Source organism: Zootoca vivipara, chromosome 8, assembly GCF_963506605.1.
Source record: "Zootoca vivipara chromosome 8, rZooViv1.1, whole genome shotgun sequence".
Classification (NCBI taxonomy): Eukaryota; Metazoa; Chordata; class Lepidosauria; order Squamata; family Lacertidae; genus Zootoca; species Zootoca vivipara.
The window spans coordinates 33416826-33439861 of record NC_083283.1 but is presented as its reverse complement, the minus strand read 5'-3'; the positions used below and the strand labels follow the sequence as shown (position 1 = coordinate 33439861).

At 42.3% G+C, this 23036-nt stretch overlaps 1 protein-coding gene across 1 annotated transcript in view; it reads right to left on the bottom strand.

Annotated features, from left to right (window-relative positions):
• Positions 1 to 15299, bottom strand: part of CPA6 (carboxypeptidase A6) — a 54311-nt gene extending 39012 nt beyond the window's left edge. Inside the window, exon 1 of the mRNA XM_035125592.2 lies at positions 15122 to 15299. Coding sequence (XP_034981483.1) covers positions 15122 to 15243 — 122 coding nt within the window. The 5' untranslated portion in view covers positions 15244 to 15299. The remainder of the gene's footprint in view (positions 1 to 15121) is intronic.
• Between the last annotated feature and the right edge of the window lie 7737 nt (positions 15300 to 23036).

The following is a 23036-nucleotide window of genomic DNA, read 5'->3' as shown; positions in this document are numbered from 1 at the left end:
CTTGTAAGTTTCCCCAAAAACTAAAGTCTGCACAGTTCCAACAGGACTTGGGGAAAAGATGTTAATTGTTCAAATAAAATCTATTGTCTCTTGCGTTGTGAACTACTTAAGTACATGATTTTTTCCTTTTCTTTTCTTTTGAAGCCAGCTGAAGCATATGAAAACATTTTCTGAGCACCGTTACTGGCATTTTGTCAGTATCCTGTGCGGCGGTAGCCTCATTTCTCGTGTGGTGAATAGCATTTTAAAGGTTGCAGAGATGATTTTTCTGAACCAATCCTCCGCTGTCTGTTTGTACAGCCCTTTTAGGCATAAAATCAGTCTGATGCTTCTTTTGGCTTTTTGGTGCTGTTTCAAGGATATTTAAAAACAGAATACTGGGTGCCTATGTTTATAACAAAGTCCAGATGCAGGTAACTCTTAAGTCACCTTGACCACGGCTCCTTGCCATGCCTGCCAAGCCAACGAACTCTCTTCTGCTGGGACCCCCTTGTCCCATCTTTCTCTGAACACTCTTCCTTCCTCTTTTACATTGACCGAGACATCTCCGTCCTTTAAGGTCCAGTGGTTCCTTTCCCTAGCAACTGACCTTCACCAGTGACATTTGAACCCCTTCTGGTTCCTCACTGGTCCTTGAGCCATTATTTGTTGCTGTTTAACCACTGCCTTTCTCTTCATCTTCTTTCTCAAAATGCCTTTCTTCTCTCTGGGGGGGGATACTGGTTTGCGCCACCATTTTTCTCTGAACTTGTTGTTGGCAGGACTTGTAAATTAAATTTCTTTTATAGCATTCTGAATTTATCTATCATGAATTCTAGGGAAATCACATTTTCCCCTCCTCTTGACCATACTCCTCCCATTTATGGCCCTGTAAAGTATCCCCTCATTCAACCAGAGCATGCACTGCAAACTTTGCCACACATACCATGTATTGGACACTTTACCACACTCTACCTCCCAGTTTTTCCTTGTTTCCTAAGTATCTATTTGTCAGGGGACCTCCTCCCTACTGACTACTAACATACACATTTTCCTCCTCCCTTTGCCTCTTACCCAAAGCGCCTGGTTTTCCCAGTTGACCTCTGATTAACTGAGTACTACCAACACGCTGGAGATGTGATCAGGATCTCCCTTCCCCTCATTAAAGGGGGCCAGTTCCCTTCAAGGTACCTTTTCCCTTTCTACTTACCCCAGCCGGCTTTCCCTGTTCTTCCCTTCCAACCTCGGTCCTTTTGCCTCTTCGTCCAGGGCACGGAAACTCAAGGGCCACCTCTGATCCTCCGGAAAAAGTCTGCCGGTGTGCACCAGACCAGAGGCGCCGTTAAGAATCTGCGCCCTGTCCAGTGGGGCAAAAGGGGACTGCCTCTGGTTCAGGGAAATGCCCTCATCCGAGTCACGCTTGCACCAGAAATGTAAGGTCACCAGAAATGTAATATGGATGATTGGCTTCCCAAATTGACCAGACGAAATCTCAGGCAGTTGTACATATTATAAAACAGATTTATTAAAACATTTATTGCAATAAATGGTGGCAGTGAGAATGAGTTTCTCATTCTGCCCGACCCATGGGCATACACAGAGTGCTTTTATAACAAAACTTACCCACACCCACCCCCTCAGAATGTAGCTTCTACAGGATATGCTCTTGTGGTTTATGTTAGACAGGATGGAACAAAGGAACAAAATGTGGTGTAGCTAGAATTTCTTAGAAGTGCTGTGTGTGGTTAGATCTTTGCATTAGATGTGCAAACATGCTGTGCCTGTAAACAGAGAGATTTAGAATTGAATATACAAAATGGAGTTCTTCTTGCTCTCCTGCGTGGCCTGACCAGGATTATTCTGGCCCTGGTCATTGCCACCCCCTATACAAGAAGATCAAACCTATCCATTCTTAAGGAAATCAGCCCTCAGTGCTCACTGGAAGGACAGATCGTGAAGCTGAGGCTCCAATACTTTGGCCACCTCATGAGAAGAGAAGAATCCTTGGGAAAGACCCTGATGTTGGGAAAGATTGAGGGCACTAGGAGAAGGGGATGACAGAGGACAAGATGGTTGGACAGTGTTCTCGAAGCTACGAACATGATTTTGACCAAATTGCGGGAGGCAGTGCAAGACAGGAGTGCCTGGCGTGCTATGGTCCATGGGGTCACGAAGAGTCGGACACGACTAAACGACTAAACAACAACATACTGGCTAGAGTTGATGGAAATTGGGAGTCCAACATCAATATGGCCGCAAGTTCTCACTCTGTCTTAGTATCTTAGTATAAAACGGTACATTTCCTCCCTTCTTGGCTATTCAAGATCCCTCTTTAAGATTTTATATTACAAGGTATGATGTTTGAAATACTAGAGCTCATCAAACACAAATTATTTGCACCTTTTGAAAGCCTAGTGCAAAGACTGGAGATTATTTAATTCCCAATGCCAGATTCTCCACTGCCTCACATCTTGTGTCTGTGCATATTGAACATAAATTGACACCATTTTAGTCTGCACAGGGACAAATACTTGCAGAAGTTGCAATGCATCGAGAATTAGCCCATGTTTCTGGAATGCTGAATGCTTTGCTAGCTCAGGCCTGTAGTTTATAACTGCCATATTGTGGCTTGTTAACATAAGAAGCAAGTCAATTAAAGTGACCTCCTTGATCTCTGGGTGGGCAAATCAGATAATGGTACTTAAAAAAAACAAACTAATTAATACAGGGTGTTTATAACAAATATACCAGGGTCTTCACATTTCTCTTCAAGAGTTGGCAGTTTACACAGAGACCTTAGTTTACAGACATGAAGGCTAGTGTTTACTTTTGTCCACTTAAACTGCCAACAACTGAAGAAGGGACTCTTTGAGTTTGCTATTTGTTCTATATAAATTACCAGCAGCCTCATCGCCAGCATTGCTTGGGAATTCTAAGAAACCCCAGAAAAATCAATGTTGTTTTGAAATCAGAGTTTAAAATCACCACAGTTTTGAAAGGTTCAGTCTTGATTCAAAATAGTGTCTAAGTATATCCGAACATAGACAAAAACCTGCTCCTTGATCTCAAGAACCGTAATGCAAAATTTGGTTGTGATTTCTTAAAAGGTGCCCAAATGCAGAGCAAACAAACAACTTTCCAAAATATTTACAGTAGTAGATGTACATAGGTCAAAATAAAGCTTCTTTTGCTTTTCTTCTGTTGATCATAAATTTTCCTGGTCCTCAGTATTTTCAAAGCACCTTCCTTTGTTACAAACTTTATTGGCACCCACAATATCAGTGAAATTTGTGTGTATGCTAATAATTTATGTAAGCACTTTCTGGACCAACAGGACTCGTGTGGTTCTCTTCCAATTCTAGCTGCTTTTGAAGATATAAAAATGGTGTGTGGCAATGGCAGCTAGTATGTTCACAGCCCATATCCATTAAAAGACAAAAAAAACAAACCTGAGTTGGCCACAACAGGAGGGAGGTTGATGATGAGCAGGGGCGGCCAAAATAGTGCCCTTCAAATGCTTGGGACTAAAAAACCCATTACGCTTGACCATTGGCTATGCTGGTTGGGCATGATCTAAGTTGCAGTCTAAAGCATCTGGAGGATGCCAGCATCTGGTGTAGAGGAACAAAAGTCAACCATTTTTCCTAATTCAGTGGTAAACAGCAGGTTTTGCCAGGGAATGTGATGTGGCAAATGGAAAACCTCTTGGAACCATGTTTTCTAGGTACGGGGCAAGCATGAGTGTGGATGAGCCCATAGTTGATAGAGGTTGGAGGAGAAAAGAGGAAGAAGGTCTCAGTTAAGTGTGGTCAGATTTGAGGTTTTAATGAAAAATTATCCTCTTCCACATACTGACAGCGCTGCTTATAAGCAAGCATATGGGTGTGCTTTAAAGAGTATGCAGATTATAGCTTTATAGTTAATAAATCACTTTAGAGGGTGATGAGAAGATTAAATTACTGACTCTGAAAAGGAAAGTGATTCACTGTTTGCACCACCAGCAGTAATTTACTTAATTCAGCAGTCAGACATACAGCCCCAGGCCCAATCCCTATGATACTTATACTTCAACCACCCACACATAACCTCATTACGGAGTATTACATATAAGTGCCTCTGGCTAGCTTACAAATATGTATTCCCCCCCCCCCCCAAACTGAGGACCCTACAGGGGAACTATAGTGCTAGATATAATCTCAGGTATTTGGAAAAATATGTTTAAATTGAGAGGAGGAGGGAAAAATAATAATACCTTTCCATATCAATAAATGAATGTGGTTATTAGCGCAGACAGGCAACATTTGCAAAATGTGCCTTATACTTTCTTAGGCATTGCCTGAGCTTCAGATTCCCAGACTCTCACTGATGCCAGATAAAGTTAACAAGGCACATAAACTGCCTATGAGCTTGAGGCTATATCCGCTTGAAGAATTTTATCCACACTTGCTTCCAAATTAATTCAAACCCAGCTATGCCCACCTAAGGGTCTTTTATGCAGTTATGTGCATGCTCTTACTCGTATTACTGGAACGTTAACATATACAGCCATGATTGGTCTCAGGTGTATCTGTATGGAGCAAAATGTATGGACTGCAGTTTTCCCACCTGAAAATTTCCCAAGCAGTTTGACTCAAGTCAACCTCATTAAGAACCCACCTACTGAGAGCAAGCAGTGGCTTATTGATTCTTGCTTCACAAGGTGACGACTTCTCATACTTCCAGATTAGTACATATACTGTAAAATTTTCTCATGCAGGTGTACCCTGAGGGCTGTTTTCCTCCTATGAGTCATGACTTGGTGTTGGGAATAATGAACTGATAAATATACATGAACAAACATAACTCGAGTTTTCTAATTGGTACAGTGTACATTGTTTGGTTGGGATGACAGAACAACTGCAGAGTGGCTTCACTGAAAAAGGTACAAGTTATATTTAAAATGCAGCTGATGTATCTGAGAATAAGCTGGCACCAAACAGTCAACCTCTTGAGAAAAGCAAAGTTTTATGTTCGGCTGTAATATCCCCTCCCCTTCAATTTGAAATGTATAAATCTGTTTTTCTGCTAACGAGCAGAGAACACATCCTGTTTTCCCTTTAGCTGCATTGCGCATCATGTCTTGTTGTGAACTACCAAGATAAAAGCACTTAAGTGTTTAATCTGAAGCAGAGAAAAAACTGAACATGACAGTTTCCTGCTGCTTCACACAAATTCTAATATACACATCATGTTTTACTGCAAGCTAATTGATAGTGCATTAGCCTGTCAGAAGTGTGGAGGCAATAAGACATGTACAGAACAGTTGCTAAGTCGAGAGGTTAAACTTGGTATTCTTCAGATAGCTAGACTTTTTAACCTTATTACAGTCCTTTCTCTTTTCACCATGGAGATGATATGTACTTAATAACAATATGTAATTTTAATTAGGCTCAAACTTATGAAGGCTTATTAATGACTTTAGGATTAAGGCTTGAATATCAAGTGACCAAAACTAAATGGTTGACCTGGTTTCCTGATTTCAATATTTTTTTAATATTGAATATTTCTAGAATTGGAATTTAGGAATCAGGGATTGTACCACTGGCATAACTTCCACAGGAAACCTTATTTCAACGTGGGGAAAAGATGTGAGTACGTAAATACTGTATTCATTTTGCCAAATGTTCTATTGGATCTAGTATATTTTAAATTATTTACATAATTCATTCATCCAATGAGATTTTCAAAAGACTTTTTAATTATTTGCATTTTTAACTCTTATAAGATATGTTTACTAATGTGAAATTTACATTATATACTGTATGTATGTACAATTTCGATCCTGCAAATTCAAGGCAGCAGCCGAGTTGCTGTTTAGCTGAATACTGTACTCCTTAACACCGTTCCTTCTTGTCAGTTATTGAAAGTGCAGCTTCTGATGCAACTGTTATTTATACAAGTTCTACTAGAAATAGACTTTTCCAAAATTAATAACTGATCCCATTGGTTTCAATGGGATTTGAGACTGCTTAACTTGTGGCTGGATTTTCTCTATAATAATTTATATCATTGGTTCAGGCAACAGACCCCGAATAATGGCATAATGGTAATGTTATTGCTTCCCGCGGATTATTAATTTAGTTTTGAGAAATGTATGCCTTATGGCTTATTCCAGCTAGTTTACTCAGCTAGCAGAAGAGTTTATAGGCTTGGGCTGGAAAATATTTTGTTTGTAAACATCAGATTATTCTGTTCATGTCCTAAGTACTTTGATTAAAAAACAACAACAATTTGTTTGTTTGTTTGCTTAATAAATAACATTTATACACTGCTTGATTGTTAAAAAAAAAGATTTACAAAAAAGATAGCTAGGAGGATGGGCGCCTGCGAAGGCCTTTTCAACTGCCTGTGAATGCAGTAAAAGCTCCTGTAGGTTTGGGGAACCTGAGACACTCCAGCTGCTACTGGACTGTAACTCCCATCATCCCTGACCATTGGCCATGCAGGCTGTGGTTCATGGGAGTTAGAGTTCAACACATCTGGACGGCGTCAGATTCTTGAGCTACAGGGAAATAATTCATGAGTGATGTTGATGACAGTTGGTCTGTTTAATGTAACATTGTAAGAGTTTTTCTCTTTTTAAACAAGAAAAAAAACCAAGTGATCTCTGCTTAAAATTAACACGCTGATTACTCCAGTATGGCTTGTCTCTGATATTCCTTTGTTGTCGGGAAACATCTGGTACCTAACTGCCAGTTGAAAGGTAAGTACTGCACATGCAATTGGGTTATGCAGCAAAAGCTGCCAGCTTTTCAGTCCTTTACTGCACACAATAAAATCTTTTTGGAATAGTTAATTTTACGCTATCTCTTTTCTTTTTCTCCAAGGCATTGTGCAGTCCTCATTCCATTCTAATACCTGATATTTCAGCTGTGCTTCTGCTAGTCCTACAGTTGTTAAAATGGAAAAGAAATCTGCCTCTCTCATGTTCATGCACCCCTTTGGGCAGAAAATAATAATAATAATAAAGGATTACTTTGTAATATGCCATAAAGATCAGCATACTTTCTGCTAACTTTTATAAGACAAGGGTGAAAAACTGGATAGATGCACCACTGCTAGGCTATGTCTGTATCTAAAAACAAGCGTTTCCTCATTCAAACGCATATGCCATTAGATATTTTCAGTGAGTGATCAATTTAAAATAGGCTGTCCCTCTGCATTTTTACTAGGAACTAAGTTCCACAGTGGTAGACAGCAAGGTATTAATTAGGCAGCAAACTGAGGAAATGTAGCTTGCCCCATCTTTGACACCTACACATTAGGTGCAGATGTTTGCCTATGTGCTTAGAGGTCACCATGTGTGTAGGCTTTCCTGGAGGCCAGTTGTTGTTTAGTCATTTAGTCATGTCCAACTCTTTGTGACCCCATGGACCAGAGCACGCCAGGCACTCCTGTCTTGCACTGCCTCCCGCAGTTTGGTCAAACTCATGTTCGTAGCTTCGAGAACACTGTCCAACCATCTCGTCCTCTGTCTTCCCCTTCTCCTAGTGCCCTCAATCTTTCCCAACATCAGGGTCTTTTCCAAGGATTCTTCTCTTCTCATGAGGTGGCCAAAGTATTGGAGCAACAGCTTCAGGATCTGTCCTTCCAGTGAGAGCACTCAGGGCTGATTTCCTTCAGAATGGATAGGTTTGATCGTCTTGCAGTCCATGGGACTCTCAAGAGTCTCCTCCAGCACCATAATTCAAAAGCATCAATTCTTCGGCGAAGAACCAGAACCCTGTGCAATTAAGAGTTCCACTGCAGTGCCTAGAGATCTAAAAGCATAGGCTTTTCCTCTGCAGAAATCGATGCCTAGGTGAGTGTGGAGCCATGAGAAAGAAGCCTTGTGCTCTTGAACGCAGAACCAGAATCACAGCTCCCTCATCACAGGGAACCCCGCTTCACATGTACAGTATAAGGTTTGAAGGGGGCTAGTGAGAGACTCCCAAGTTTCAGTGAACATAGTAGGGCTTTCTAACAAATAACCAGGTTAAGAACGTAAGAAGAACCCTGCTGGATCAGACTCAAAGGCCCACCTAGTCCAGCATCCTGTTCTCATAGTGGCCAACCAGGTGCCTATGGGAAGTCCCCAAGCAGGGCATGAGTGCAAGAACACAAGTCTTCCCAGTTGTGTTCCCCACCAACCAGGATTCAGAGCCACCTCCAATATTGAGGTAGTACACATGGTCTTATCATTCATGAGTTTGTCTAATCTACTCTGAAAGTTCTACATTTTGGGGGCTGCCACAACATTTGTAGTACTGCAGACCCTCCAAGTGCCCCTATTTTCCAGGGACATCCCTGATTTACAGAAGCTGTCTTGGTTTCCGATTTGATCCTGGAATCTCCCGCTTTTCCTTAGCATGTCCCTGTTTTTATTGGAGAAATGTTGGAGGATATAGGGTTGGTTATCCAACCCCCAAGCTGTCTGAAGGCAATCCTGTATAGGGAAGTTTTTGTAAATGTTTAAAGTTTTATTATGTTTTTATATATGTTGGAAGCTGCCCAGAGTGCCCAATAAGATGTGGGGGGTAAAATTATCATCATGGAATGGAACGTCCCTATTTTCATTGGATAAAAGTTGGAGGGTATGGTACTAAGTTCCACAGTTTAACCATGTGGTGTATTTTAGATTTATAACCACCCCCACCACCCCAGACACTGTGTTAAATGCTTAGGGTGCTACTCTGAAAGGATTCACTCTGGGAGCCAGGGATAACATATTTCCCAATGTATTTTTTACTTTTAAGTAGTTCTAGGGATCACTCATCTGATTAAGAGCAGTGGCATGGGGGGAATTATCCCCCCATAAATTTGGGTCAGGGGTCTGCTTCCCTTACCTTTTATAATGCTGCTTAGCTACTCTTTTTAAAACTAAGGGGGTGTTTAGTTATTAACATTGCTAGGAATACCTCTTTCTTTCTTTTTTTACAACATATCTGACACTCATTTTAAAGTACTGACTTCCATGGTAAAACTCTTACAGTTTAGGGTTAAAATGAAAACCTGTTTTTCAACCTACATGGCGATTGGTTCCTTTGAGGTATGGATTTCAGGAAGGATCTGCTCTGACATCATGATGGATTGCAAAAGTAGGATTACAGATGTTGGGGCCAGAGAAAGAGAGAGAGAGAGAGAGAGAAAGAGAGAGAAAGAGAGAGAAAAGGAACACTCTACAATCAACTTTTTTCCAAGTATAAGCAACGAAGTCGGTAAGGACAAGCCGAGCACTGTATCTGCTTGGATGAATGAGATAATAAGAACTTACATTTTGTAAAGGTTCTATGTTTGCTAGCGCATAGAGAATTGCATATTAGCAAAGTCTAATAAAATGCTATAGGAGCATCTTTTCCTTTCTAAAAACACACACTATTTTCCAGAATACATGCAACAGTATTCCATATCTCCTTGTACTAAATGGCTCAATGATGACAGTCACACTTTCCTACTTTATTTAAGCTGAAATCCTCAACAGATTTAAGCCCCAGTTGAGCTTCTTTCTGAGTATACACCTAGGATTGCACTGCACGTTATCTAATTTTTTAAATCTTGCTTCCCCCCTCCCTACATTCCAAAGCATCTAAGAATAAAACACAAACACCTTTTGTGGAACAAACTCCCAAAGAAGGTATTTTCATTTTTGTTCTGCCAGCAATTGAAGACATTTGCTTTTTAAACACCTGGTAGCAGCCATTCCAACAGGTTGCTTCAAAGGGAAGATAGGAAACAGTGCTCATTCCATCAACAATGACGAAAGTCCAACTCCATCAGGCACCTGTTGCTCTTGAATGGTCTCTGTTCCAGGTGGTTTTATAAGAATTACTATTTGACTTGTGCTTTGCTTTTTTCCTCCGGCCTCCCTCCTTTTTTCTTTTGTGCCTTATCTTTCCAACGGTAATACTGCAAAAAGAAACTGTTTTAACTGAGTATATGTAAGCCTTCTCAGGTGGCTTTTTGGCTGAAGAATGGGATACAACCACTCTGCACAAACAAACAGCGAGGAAGGGCCGTGGGGATGGGGAGGTCAGTGTGGTGCAAATATGCTATCAGGACGACTGGACTGGTTCTGCCTGTGTGTTTCCACCACACTGATCTCACCACTACCTTTCCCTCCCAGTAAGCAGCAGCAATGCGGCTGTCAGGAGGTGAGGTGAGCTCTGCTGCCCACTACTGATTAAATTTATATATTGTGAGTTCTGGCTCTCTCTGCTCTTTTTGTTTTTTGATTCCGCTTTTAGACTTGGCTGTTTTGGGTTATTTTTGCACTTGTTTATACTTGGTTGGCCATCAGTTCCGTTTTGGATGGGAACAGTAGTGCATACATTGTTTTATAAATAAATGCATCAAATTTTTGTTTTGAAAAAAATCATCTTCTTTACAGTCATCTTCAGAATTCAATTTATTCTTCTAATATAAACAGAATGGAAGTTGTTGTGTTACCCCCAAATTCTGTACATAGTCCAAGGCTGAAATCCTATGTACACTTACTTAAGAGTAAGCCTCACTGAATTTAGTGGAACTTTTCTGAGTTAACTGTATAAGGAATGTGTTGTAAGGCAATCATATGACTCTTGTTGAGATCCTACACACTTATTTTGATTGATCAAGAATTTACTGCCAAACAAATCTTCCTCTGGAAAATGGTGACTCTTCCACGAATCACAAAGCTTTTACAAGGGCATACTGCCTGCCCAGTTTTAACTAGTATCCGAAACCTTTAATGTTTAAAGTAAAAACTATCACTTAAAATTAAAAGATAAATGATAAATGGATTTCTCTTTAGTGCCTGCTTGAGAACACTTTTATGAATAATTCCTAAACAGTATGGATGTTTGGCAAGAATCTATTTTTATCCTGCATTACAGTATTCACAAACTTTATAAAAAGAAGCTCCTGTCAATTTTTTACTTTGCTTAATACAATAAGTTGCACATTGTAATTTATAAGCTACATAACCAACTTACTCCAGTGCAACCCCATTGAAGTTAAGTTAAGACTGTGTATTCATTTTATTGTTAAGTACTTTTGGTGGTTCCGCCTCGGCAATTTCCAGAGTAGTTTAACAATTTATCCCTCTTCCCAGGGAACTCTGGGAATTGTAGCTCTGTGAGGGGAATAAGGGTCTCCTAACAACTCTCAGCACCCTGCAGTTCCCAGAATTACTTGGGGGAAGCCATGTCTGTTTAAGGTAGCATGATACTGCTTTAAATGTATAGCACAGATGAAGTAAGAAATTGCATGGCCATCTGTCAGGGATGCTGCAGTGGCAACAATCCTGCACTGAGCAGGGGGTGGGGTGGGATTAAATTACCTCCAAGGCCCCTTCCAACTCCAAAATTTTATACTTCCCTGAGGTCAGAGGTTTGCATTTACCACAACAGAAGAGTAACAGCAACATGGATTCATTGTTCAAGAGCCCTGGAGCAGTTTTACAGTATGACTGAGAAAAACAGAGAGAGAGAGAGAAATAACTATGGTAGTTACAAAAGGGATTTGATGTGGTGGGAAACTTTAAACCTGAAGGCTTCATAGAAGCCTAAAGACAACTTAAATAATGTGGACATGCTTTTATTGTTCACAAAGAGTACTAATTTCATTGTACTGGCAACAACTGCTCTCTACAATTTTTTTAATCCCCTCAATAGCTGAAGTTCTAGCTTGCCTATCGTTCCTCCAGCGAACTTTGTTCTTGTGCTACTAATGACAAGTCTAAGCAATCTTCTTGCAGCATTCATTAAGTTTTTAGTCGCTCTTGACATCATCAGAAAGGGTCAAAATTGTGGGGGGTTGTTTTTCACCAGGAAGATACCTGCAAGTACGCATTGGACTCAGAGCAGAAAGCAGCTGTCATGTGTTAAGTGCTCTGTCACTGCTAGTGACCTAGGGGTGAAATCCTTTATATCATATTACACATTCCATGTACTTTCTTTTCCTAAAGCATATGGAATGTTTTTTAAACTTCAGTGAATGGTTGTGTTTTAACTGTGGAATTTGCATGCCTGGCCTTAGTACTTTAATAAAAATGAAAAGGGCAAGGCCATTCTGAATTCCTTCTGCTTATCTTGAACCACCTAAAAAAGCACCACTTTGAATGAATCCTACACAGATTGTGCACTGATAAAGGTATCGTTTTACTAGCATTGCTCTAGAAGGTAAGCAATTTCTGAAGCCACAGCCAGTTATTTTGAGAATGTTGTACATCACATGCACTATTTGGTTGTCCACACTAAACAGAATTAAAGTGGGGAAGGAGTACCGTATTTTTCCGTGTATAAGACTAGTTTTCCTAAAAAATAATGTCAAAAATATGGGGGCGTCTTATATACGGCACCTCCCCACTGTGATCAACTCCTGTCCAGAAACCAATGTCCCCACTGTGGAAGGACGTGTGGATCCAGAATTGGCCTCCACAGTCACTTATGGACTCATTGTTAAAACTGTGTTTATGGAAGACAACCTTACTTGGCCACGAGTGATTGCCAAAGAACGAAGATGAAGACATCTTCCCCCATTTTCTTAAATCTGAGTCCCCCAAAATAGGGGGTGTCTAATACATGGAGGCGTCTTACAGATGGAAAAATACGGTAGTTAGATTCTTGGCATTTAACAGAAGAGCCTACTGCAATAATGAAAGTCAATGTTCAACTTTGTTTAAAGCATCTTTCCAATATATCCTTTGTATTCCAGGATCATTATTTTTCTATCTTGTCTATTTTGCAAAAAGCAGGTTGCAAACTATGTGATACAGGATGCATAATTGTTAAAGCCAACTGTGTATTTTTTTAAAGGCACTTAAACACAAAAATATAACATTGAACCACTTAAGGAAGCATATTTGTAGTTCAGTTGGCTGTGCTTTGGCTGGGGACATGGGAAGGTGTTCTATAATGTGTCTGATTATCTCTGTATTATGCACCCTGACTGGTAGCAGCTTTCCAGGGCCTCCGACGAAATCTCTTTTCCATCTCCTAGTCTTTCCTCTACATAATTTACATGAGCCATGGTATCTGCCCTAGTTCCCAGCTATGGAAGTGCTAAGACTACAGCTACTGAGGAAAGGATTTTCTATTTGTACTAAAGCTAGTTGTATAGCTTCCACTATAGCAGAGGTGGGGAACCTTTGGCTCACCAGATGTGGTTAGACTAAAACTCCTTCCATCCCTAATCATTAGAGATAGCGGAATCCAACAATACCTAAAAGGCCACAGGGTCCCCATCCCTGCTAAGCTGGAGCTAGTGCTGATAAAAGGCATCAGAAAAATCTGAAAGTGGAAGTTGAATTTGCAAAGCAGCTGTTCTGGGCTTCATTAGTGAAACGACAATCACCACGACTGGAATGGAGAGAACTTTGTTGCTCTGGCCTGTCAGTGGACTTGAAGTTCTGCTCTGTCCTGCTCTAAGAATTATCTGCCATTCCATCTTCGGCAGGTGGCATAGCTGCCAAGTTCTCCCTTTTCTAAGGGAAATTCCCTTATGCTGAATAGGCTTCCTCGTGAGAAAAGGGAAAACTTGGCAGCTATGGCAGGTGGGTAGGGGGTGGAACATACTGTATTTTCACCTGCATCTTCCTCTTGCCAGTATCATGCCAGCCTAGTTCTTGTGCCATTTCACACCTATTTGATTACTTGGTTATGGGCCTTAAAATGTTTTATTTTATTTGTTTTCAGAATGTATACCTTGCATTCTCACCAAGGTTTCAAGACGCCTAGCAACAAAAACATGTGCAAGAAAAAAAAGAAAACAAAATTTAATTGTAGTCTGTCATGTTATGTTTGTGAGTCACACAGAGAACAATGCTGTGGAGGGGCATTAATAACAACAATCTGGATCAATCCATTTTGGTTTAATTAGTGACCACCTCTATTAGCATAGGTTGTCCATCATTAACATCAATGGGTCTTCTTCCATCTGAGCAAATGTTAAGGCTGCAGCCCTGTGCACAAATTTGTGGGAATTGTGGGGATTGAGCTAAAAGATGAAAAATAATTCACTTCAAAAGGAATCTTAATTCTGTTCTGGCTACTTTTCTGTGAGGCATCGAGTCTTAGGCTTCAGTCTTATATACTGTACACACTTAACTGGGAGTAAGTTCTGTTTAGCTCAACAGGACTTACTTGTCTGAAATAGGTCAGCTTGCACTGCCAATTCCGAGAGCTGTGGTTTGCCACAATGCATTGCAATTTGTAAATTCAAATTATTGTATGCAGTGCTATTTTTTCTAGAAAAAGAAGTGCCAGAACTCACCATGGATATCTCCCTTGTTCTCTTATACTGTAATGGTAATGGCACCCACTTGAGAAGTGCCGGAACTGAGTTCCGGCAAGTTCCAGCTGGGGGGGGGGAAAGCCCTGCACAACATCCATCTAATGTGAAAAGGATCTAGGAGTCTTAGCAGACCACAAGCTTAACAACAGTCAACAGTATAATGCAGCAGCAAAAAAAGCTGATGCAATTTAGGCTGCATCAACTGGAGTCTAGGGAAGTCATAATCTTGCTCTGTTCTGCCTTGGTCAGACTCCATTTGGAGTCCTGTGTCCAGTTCTGGGCACCACAGTTCAAGAAGGATATTGACAAGCTGGAAGGTCTGCAAAGGAGGGTGACTGTGATGCTAAAAGGGTCTGGAAACCAAGCCTTATCAGCAAAGTAGAATGCCTATTAGCATTCATACTTTCAGGTGCATACTCCTGAAGACTCAAGGGCTTTCTGCAAGGAACCTTTGGCTCCTCGGTACATTGCAGAACTCAGTTCAGCCCCCAGCCAGCGTGGCCAGCGCGGCCAAGGAGGTTGAGGCTTTTAGACATACGGATTGCACTGGCCATCCTGAAAGTCCAACTACAGCATCTCGAAAGTCACGGTTCCCTCACCCCTGATTGAAGCAATTAAATAAGTGAGCTAAACCCAAGAGCACAATTATAACATTCACAATTCCCCAACAGTGGCTGTCATCAGCCCGTGCAAAGTGCAAGATGAGGAAGAGAGGCGCCAGTTCCGCACTCTGGTGCGCCTCCAGACGTTGCTCCCATGAGCCCCAGCCTAATGGTCGGAGATGAGGGGAGCTGGAGCGCAGCAGCCCCTGGAGAAGCACTAGGTTGGAGAGGGCTGCGCTCGGCACACTTACCCGGCGTAGCGGTTGCCGTAAAGGGAGCTTCGTCCTGCCACAGCCTGCAGGAGCAGCAGCAGCAGCAGCAGGAACGGCCGGAGCGGGAAAAAAGGCGGGGGCGCCGCTGCCTGAAGTTTCATGGTCGCGTCGCGATAGGAGCCAAGCTGGAGCTGCCCCGCGCGCCCCTCCGCCTCTGCCGGGCGTACAAAGGAGCCACAGCCAGGAGCCAGGAGCCAGGAGGGAGGAGCAGCAGCGTGGATTAGCCTCCACCCCCGGCGCGCTTTTCTTTTCTGGGAGGGGCGCGTAGAGCGGGGGGGGGGGCTGGCTGTTTTGCGGCTGGAGCAGCAGGCAAGTTCACACGGAAGAAAGTTGAGCGCGTTTCTCCAGCCGGCTATCCGAACGGCGCGCCTCAACCTGGGCGTGCAGCGAGCCCCACTGCTTTCAGAGGGAGGGTGGGTGGGATTGGAATCACTATTCATCCACGTCTGAATCGCTCTTATATGTTAACACGCAGTTGCGGCTCCGCTTTAGAAGGAGGACGGAGAGCTGGCTGAGCCAACTCCGGAGGGGAGGGGGGCTCGACGGAGACCAATCGAGAAGGCGCGCAATTTTTTAAGCGGAGTCCAAAGAGCACAATTGAGGATATATGGTTTATTTTCACATACAGTATATACAGGTGAAACTCGGAAAATTAGAATATCGTCGAAAAGTGCCTTCATTTCAGTAATGCAACTTTTCTTTTTCTTTTAATTTTTACAAATGCTTTATTTTGGAAATTCCACAGTAATAAAACAAATAGTTCCAATAATACAAAAATAAACATCGCTATTACATTTCATTAATTACATTCCATTTATAATTGACCCGCCTAACAACAAATAATTACAATTACAACAAATAAAGGCTTGACATATCTTGCTTTGCATGTCATGCATCTATCTCATATATTGGTTTCATCTTTTAAGTTGCCTTGGATTCAAGCAGAAATGAAGCTTGGCTTTCCCTCTCAGCCTTCTGCCTGCTGGTAGCCCAGCTCTCTCTCTCCCAGCTCTCTCTCTCTCTCTCTCTCTCTCTCTCTCTCTCTCTCTCTCTCTCTCTCTCTCTCTCTCTCCCAGCTCTCTCTCTCTCCCAGCTCTCTTTCTCTCTCTCTCTCACACACACACCCTCAGCTACGTATCAGCCAGGGAGAGGGCACCCACCCATTTGACCTCTGGCACGGAGCCACTTCCTTTGTTACCCTAATGACCCTTCCTTAGGGCCATACCAAGAAGCTGGCCTGGCCACTCTGACAACTGAATCCTTGCTGGATCCAGGAATTAGATGGGACTCAGACATACAGCCTAATCCTGCCTCCCGAACTCACAACAATATTTACTATTGATGGAGGACTGGCTTGTACCTTGTTTTGTCAGCTAGCACACCCTCTTCCCCATCGCTACACATCTAAAAGAGTAGTGCTGAAACAAAGATACCCATCTATATACTGAAAGCGTAACAAAGGTAGAATGAAAATATATCATGCACATACAAAATAAAAACGTTCCCATGGGTGGCTTCTCCAAACAACTGTGATTCTTAAAGGGCTTTAATTTCAGCTGAGCTCTTGGTGGCAAAAGCTAAGTTTCACTCCTGGGGGGGGGGGGCCACTGCAGAACATGCAGTTGAACTTTGCACTGATGATAAATAATGATGACGATGATGGATGTGTAGGGATGTATTTAGATTGCAAGCTCCCTGGGTTGTCTTGTACTCTGCAAAGCACTGCGCACATGGATGGATGTAAGCAAATAATAATAATTTCTGAGGGAACTGTGCAAAATGTGCCTGACAGCGGTGACAGTGGGCAGCAGCTCTCTGAGCAAAGGTGAGACTCATTTTAATTTCCCACAATGCATTGCTTTATGAAATGTGCCTGGTGAACTCATAACCATGGGTGTAGCCAGGATTTTTGTTGGGGGGGGGCAGGCCTTTTGTTACGGGGAGGCAGAACCTCAGTTTGCTATGTATTTTTATTGATTTAGGGGGGCAGCTGCCCCTCCCTGCCCCCCTGGCTATACCCATGCTCATAATGCTGAGAAGTTGGATATTAAGTGGTGCCCAGGGCAAACATCACTGGTGGGTGCTGTCAGTTCCCCAAGGAGGCCAGTTCCTGACTCTAGATCACAAGTCAACAATTGGTCAGTACAGCTATTCCTTTTTGGGATGCTGAAAAACAGTCCCATGCCTCAGGCCATCTAGGGAATTCATGGCACATGTGTGAATTGGACCAGTGTTTCATTTGATCACAGCTCAGTCTATTCCCTATGCTGTTGCTGCTTTCTCTTTGTGAGTTGAAGCTATAAAACTATTTTGTGTGGTTTTAAATTTTGTTCCCTGGTTGTATTAGAATATGGAAATGCGTCTTCAGCATTTTCTAATTTGAATCGATTTTAGTTCTGCAAAAGAAAAGCCTGCAACTTTGTAGAAGACACTGATCTTCTGCAGAGAGCTTCAAACACACACAAAACATCTTTATGTACTGTATTTTAAAATTAAGACCACTTAAAATAAAAAAAACTCTCTAAGCAGTTTATAATAAAAATAGAATAGTAAAAATGGAAACAACATTCAGTAAAATTACCTTAAAACTGGATCACAACAAGATAAAAGCACAAATGTATATCACAAAACTGAGCATTCTGTCTCCCCCAAATTCTCCTACCCATTTTTCAATCAACTTTTAAAAGCCTTGGTTTCTGATGATGCAGCAGAGAGTGAAAAAAAACACCTGGCTACATGTGTAAAAGGTTCCCCACATATCTCTGGATATGATCCTATTTAATTGGCCCCAGATTGACACCAGGATAATAATAATAATAACAATAAGGCAAGTGTATGAGTCTATCATTTTGTGTTTTAAATGTGCTCATAGTACAACAGGCCACCAGCCTGCATCTTACCGTAAATCACAGGAGATGGTTGTCTATTTACTCCTGAGAAACAAATGCACGGATATGGATCTTTACAAATGCATCCCAAGGTCTTTTTAAATTATTATTTCTTTGTTACTCAAAGACTAGTTAAAAACAGAGATTCACACCGATCATAGGAAATGAAAACTTTGCCATCAGTCTGACCTATTGCTTTCTCCTGACATTTGACAGTTTAATTGGCAGTGCCTCATGTTGTGGGTGCCTGTGTGCCGGCAGGGTTAATCCCATATAGCACATGCTCGTGTTTTGCAAAGCCCTTGCAGAGGAACAACAATAATAAATAGCTGGCGGCATCAGGTCAACAAAAGGGGGTGTTTTCCAGCAACAAAAGGATTTGGCATCTTGGCATTTCACAGTTTGCAAACAACATAATCCACATGGCAAAGGCACCGGTAAGCCACCAAATGCTGTTCTAATTCTGAGGCTGGTTCTCAAAGAGTCTTCTAAAAGTGTTCCTGAAGTCAGATGAATGACTTGTGTCTGGCTTGTGTGTTGCAGCCAGCAGAGATCAAGCTACATATTTGCCTTTATTCTTGTGTGATGCAAAGAGTTCATTCCCCGTTCTATTACTTCAAGGGTTGCAAAAGCACACCCAGAAGTGCTTAGCTTCTCCCACCCCCTCCCTCTCCCACTCACTCTTTCTATATATACTACCCAAGTGAGCTGCTCCTTTGGTGAAAAACCAAGCAGATGTGGACCAGCTTTAGCAATTCCGGAGACATAGATCTATTTAATGACCTCAGCTGTTACTGCCGATTCTCCCATCCCACCCTGCCCACTCCCTGCCTCCAGGAGCCCCCCAAAGTCCAATCGCTACGCCATGCTAATTCAGTAGCAAGTTTTCACATGCTATGAAATCATTCCAGAGCAGATCAATAAATAGTTTGGGTGGTCGATGTAGGAAACGTGCATGTGGCCAAAGGGTGCAGTTCAGCAACTATTTAAGCCTCATAGGATTTCCTCTGTGAAGGGTCACTGGATGAGCTCACTTTCATATCCACAGCCCTTCATATTTTTGTTTCCTGCTTGCCCGCCATCTAGGCTAGGCTAGCTGTTGATGTTGCTGTCGTTCCTTTCATTTCTATACTACTTTATACTTTCAAGAAAAAAACCTCAAAGCAGTTTACAACCTACATTAATCAGGGGCAGACTTGGGTGATGTCCTGGACTGGTTGGACGCAGAGGAATGGTGGGAGGAGCCAGCTGAGGAACCACCAAGGGAAGAAGGCTCAGAGCCTTGGGAATGGTGGTGGGACAATGATGAGTGGTTAGAGGGAGAAGACTGGGAAGAGAAGGTGTCAGAAGATGAAGAGGTAACAGGGCTTAGTGAGCTGGGAGAGTCTGTGACAGAGAGAAGTCCTGATTCAGACACTGAAGCAGGTGAGTGGGAGGAGGAAGGCCAAGAGGCAGAGAGGAACCGGGCTGGTGAGGAGTCATGGGTGTCTCCCTTTCATGCTGCGACAAGCTCCCCCCTCCTTGTCTCCCAGAACCAGAAGAGGCATGAAGAGGGTGAAGGATAGGTTTGCTTCATGCAAACACATTCTCTGATTGCTTGGAAAAAGGCCTGGAGGATGCATCAGGTAATGTGCATCCTCACATCCTTCTAAGTCCCCTGACATAAAAGGCTCTGAGGATGCCCATTACCTGATTTGTTTCCCCATGCCAAACTAATTTACTGAAACTGTCATTTGTGCATGTGCAACGGCTGTCTTGAGTGTACACACCTCAGTTTTACCACAGCTTCTGTTTTCGAATCAGATGGAAGCCGTTTTGACAGAAAGTACATCAAACAGGAATATTTCTCCATAAGATGCAGGATACCACTGGCTTCAATTACCAGTGGTGGGAGCAGACTGGAGATAGTAACCATTAACATGTGGCTCTCAGCCTATTTCAAAGTAAATGTACAAGTGTCTATAGAATGGCACCACTACAAATAAATGGTTCAGTGTAACTAGCATAAATGTTTTCATGAACAACTGAAAACTATCAGAGGCGGCAGAAGTTGAGTTTTATTTGTTCATACTGATATGGAATAATTTAGATACAAAGCCATCTCTAGGCAGGGCGGAGGAAGGGGGGAGCAGTGGGGTTGGTCCACCCCAGGTGTCACCACTGAGGGGTGTGTGACAAAATGCCAGGCAGCACTCACCACGGGTCCTGCAGCGCACCCAAGCCACGCGTCTCTCCTGGGAGTGACGCGGTGGCTTGAACACCCGCAGGCTTCACGCTGCCCCAGATGGTCTGCTGTAGGGCGCCTGAGCGGGAGGAGGCAGGCAAACTCCTTGGAGGCCCCACGGAGCATCCTGTCCCAGCTCACCCCGCCCCATGGGCGGCTGGCCCCACCCCCGGGCGCAGGGCATGCACACCGCCCCAGGCACCTGATCGGCTTGCTCTGCTGCTGTCTCTAGGTACACTTCCACAATATAATGCAGATGACTAATAGCACGCAACTCAAACTATTCACAGCTGCAAGGGTTTAATACTAGCCTATCATTATATTCCTGGTTTAAAACCCCAAGTAGGAAGATAAATACTGTGTAAACATACACACATGGTGCCTATAATAATATAGCATTAGGCATATTGTGTACACAGAATTATATTAAAGATAGGCAAAAAAGAAACAGTGCTCAGATGTTGTTAATCCATCTGTCGCCTGCAAGGGTAGCCAAAGTTACTGGTGATGCCTGCTTGATTAATATTATCATATTATAGTATGTCTTAACTTGCGTACTGAGAATAACATCTGAAGTCTGTGGACAAAGAAAATGTTCCAGATTTCATATTTACACATAAGCTTAAATCAGGAAACACCAAGCTACACGTATTCTCATAAATTACTTTGTCAGTTAAAAAGTATGTCCTTCCAAGCTTCTGGAGATACTCAAAGTAGTCAGAATTGAAGATGGCTTCTCTGGGTATAATATGAGCTGCAATGGTGGCATGATGGTTCTGAAAAGGTATAGCGCAGGGTAACAACAACCAACAACAACAACAACAACTTATTGGCCAAGTACCAACATACTTGGAATTTTGCTTTGGTATGATGGGTAATTTCATGAAAAGAAGAGGCAGGTAGAAGACAAGTTCTGAATCCTTTCCTTTCCTAAACTTCACTCCATGACACTGCCTCCTCCCCAGTCGATTTTGGTCCAGTGCAATTCCTAGGCTTAAAGAAAAAACAGATGACCAGGAGAGACAGAGAAAAATGACAGGAGGAAGTTGGAGGGGGGCATTGGGTATGTGAAGAGTTCAAACATCCCACAATTATCCCTTTCTTCTCATGGTCACCCACCTCCTGTAGTGGCTCGGCTATCATCACATCTAGACAAGACTCAGAGGCAACAAGTTAAACTTAAAGACCAAGTGAGTGTGCACGTTGAACTATTATATCACATATATCTGCTGCAACTGTGAAAAAGGAAAGGGGAAATCTTAAGGAGTAGGAGGAAGAGAGAGTTTCCATGTTCAGTAGCCTGAGATTTCAGAAAACATTGTTGGCATCCATCTGTCCTGAGAGACAATGGAGTGCCCCTCTGCACAGGTGAAGTCAAATCACTTTCTGAACAGCACCAAAGTAACCTCCCCAGGGCACAAGCCTGGGCCGTGTGTATGGAGGTCCTGGGTTGTCTAGACAAGAACCCCCTCTTGGCCTCACTGATGTTGGCCAAAGGAAAGCAGACCAATATGTTTGGCACCAGCTTGGCTGCAGGAGTTGCCAAAAGAAGGCATACAAGGTGCCACCCACTGCCTTAATGAGTCCACACCAGATTTGTGTAAGGTTTACTCGTTAGCTTTTTCTTCTCCTGAAGATATCCTGCAAGACAGCAGAGGTTTAGGAGCAGGGTTTTCCTTCTTCTAGAGAGGCTATCTTCCCAGGTGGACAAGCCCCACCTGCCCCTCACTTCCACCATCCCCGAGTATTGGCCATGATGGCTGGGGCTGATGGGAGTTAGAATCCAAAAATCTCGAGGTGCACATGTTTAGCCACCCTTGAATATTGTGTCCATTCTTCACCAATATCTAAATTCTGTGCATGAATTTTGAGAACCTACTAAAATGGAAGCATATGCTATCATTCATCCTAATATAGATTAAAGCGAAGTTGTATTGCAAAAACACACTCATAGCTTCTGAAAGTCCAGAGCTCTCATTACAGCAGCACACATGAAACGTAAAGCCATCTTAGGAACAGAATAATTTCCTGCCATCTAGTGTCAGAAACAATGTAGTTTATGCCTTTTGCAATTAATGGAGTTTATATAGTTTCTCTGATGAGCAGAATATTGCAAAATGCACATTTACAAAGTTTCAAAATAGAGGTACAGCTTTTATTAATGCTTTAGCCTTAGTCTAAGTAGTTATATATATATATGAGAAGATGATATCTATCTTACCAAGCTTACTGTATTTGCTTAAAATCCAATATATTGTTTATAGATCTCACTGTTACAGACATGCAAGATTATACCAGAACATGGCATATTTTTCAAAAGCTCCATAGGCTAGTCTACATCCCACACTGTGTTTGATTTGCTAAATAATATTAACAGGATTGCCCTATGATGCCTTTAAAGGAAGCATCATAAGAGTGCCAAACTCTTGCATGGTATTTCAGAGCACAGGACAGAACTAGTAAGAATAAAATAAAATTGAATGCATTTAATGACGTATAAACTCAAGGGTAATTGCAAAATCGTTGGACTTTTATAATGTACAGATAGGGACGGGAATTGCAACTTACATATCATGATTCCCAAAGAGTCATGAGTCAATAACAGGTCTTGCCAACTGTGCTAGCGACCTTGGAAAACCTTCAGCCAATAACAGATGAGGCCTTTACTTCAATGCATCTGAGTTTCTAGCTGTCTATTTAAAGGGATGATAGCAATGCCAGGTTTCAACATTCTGGAGCTGCGCTATATGAGAGAAAGAATATCCACTGTATTTTGTGAAGT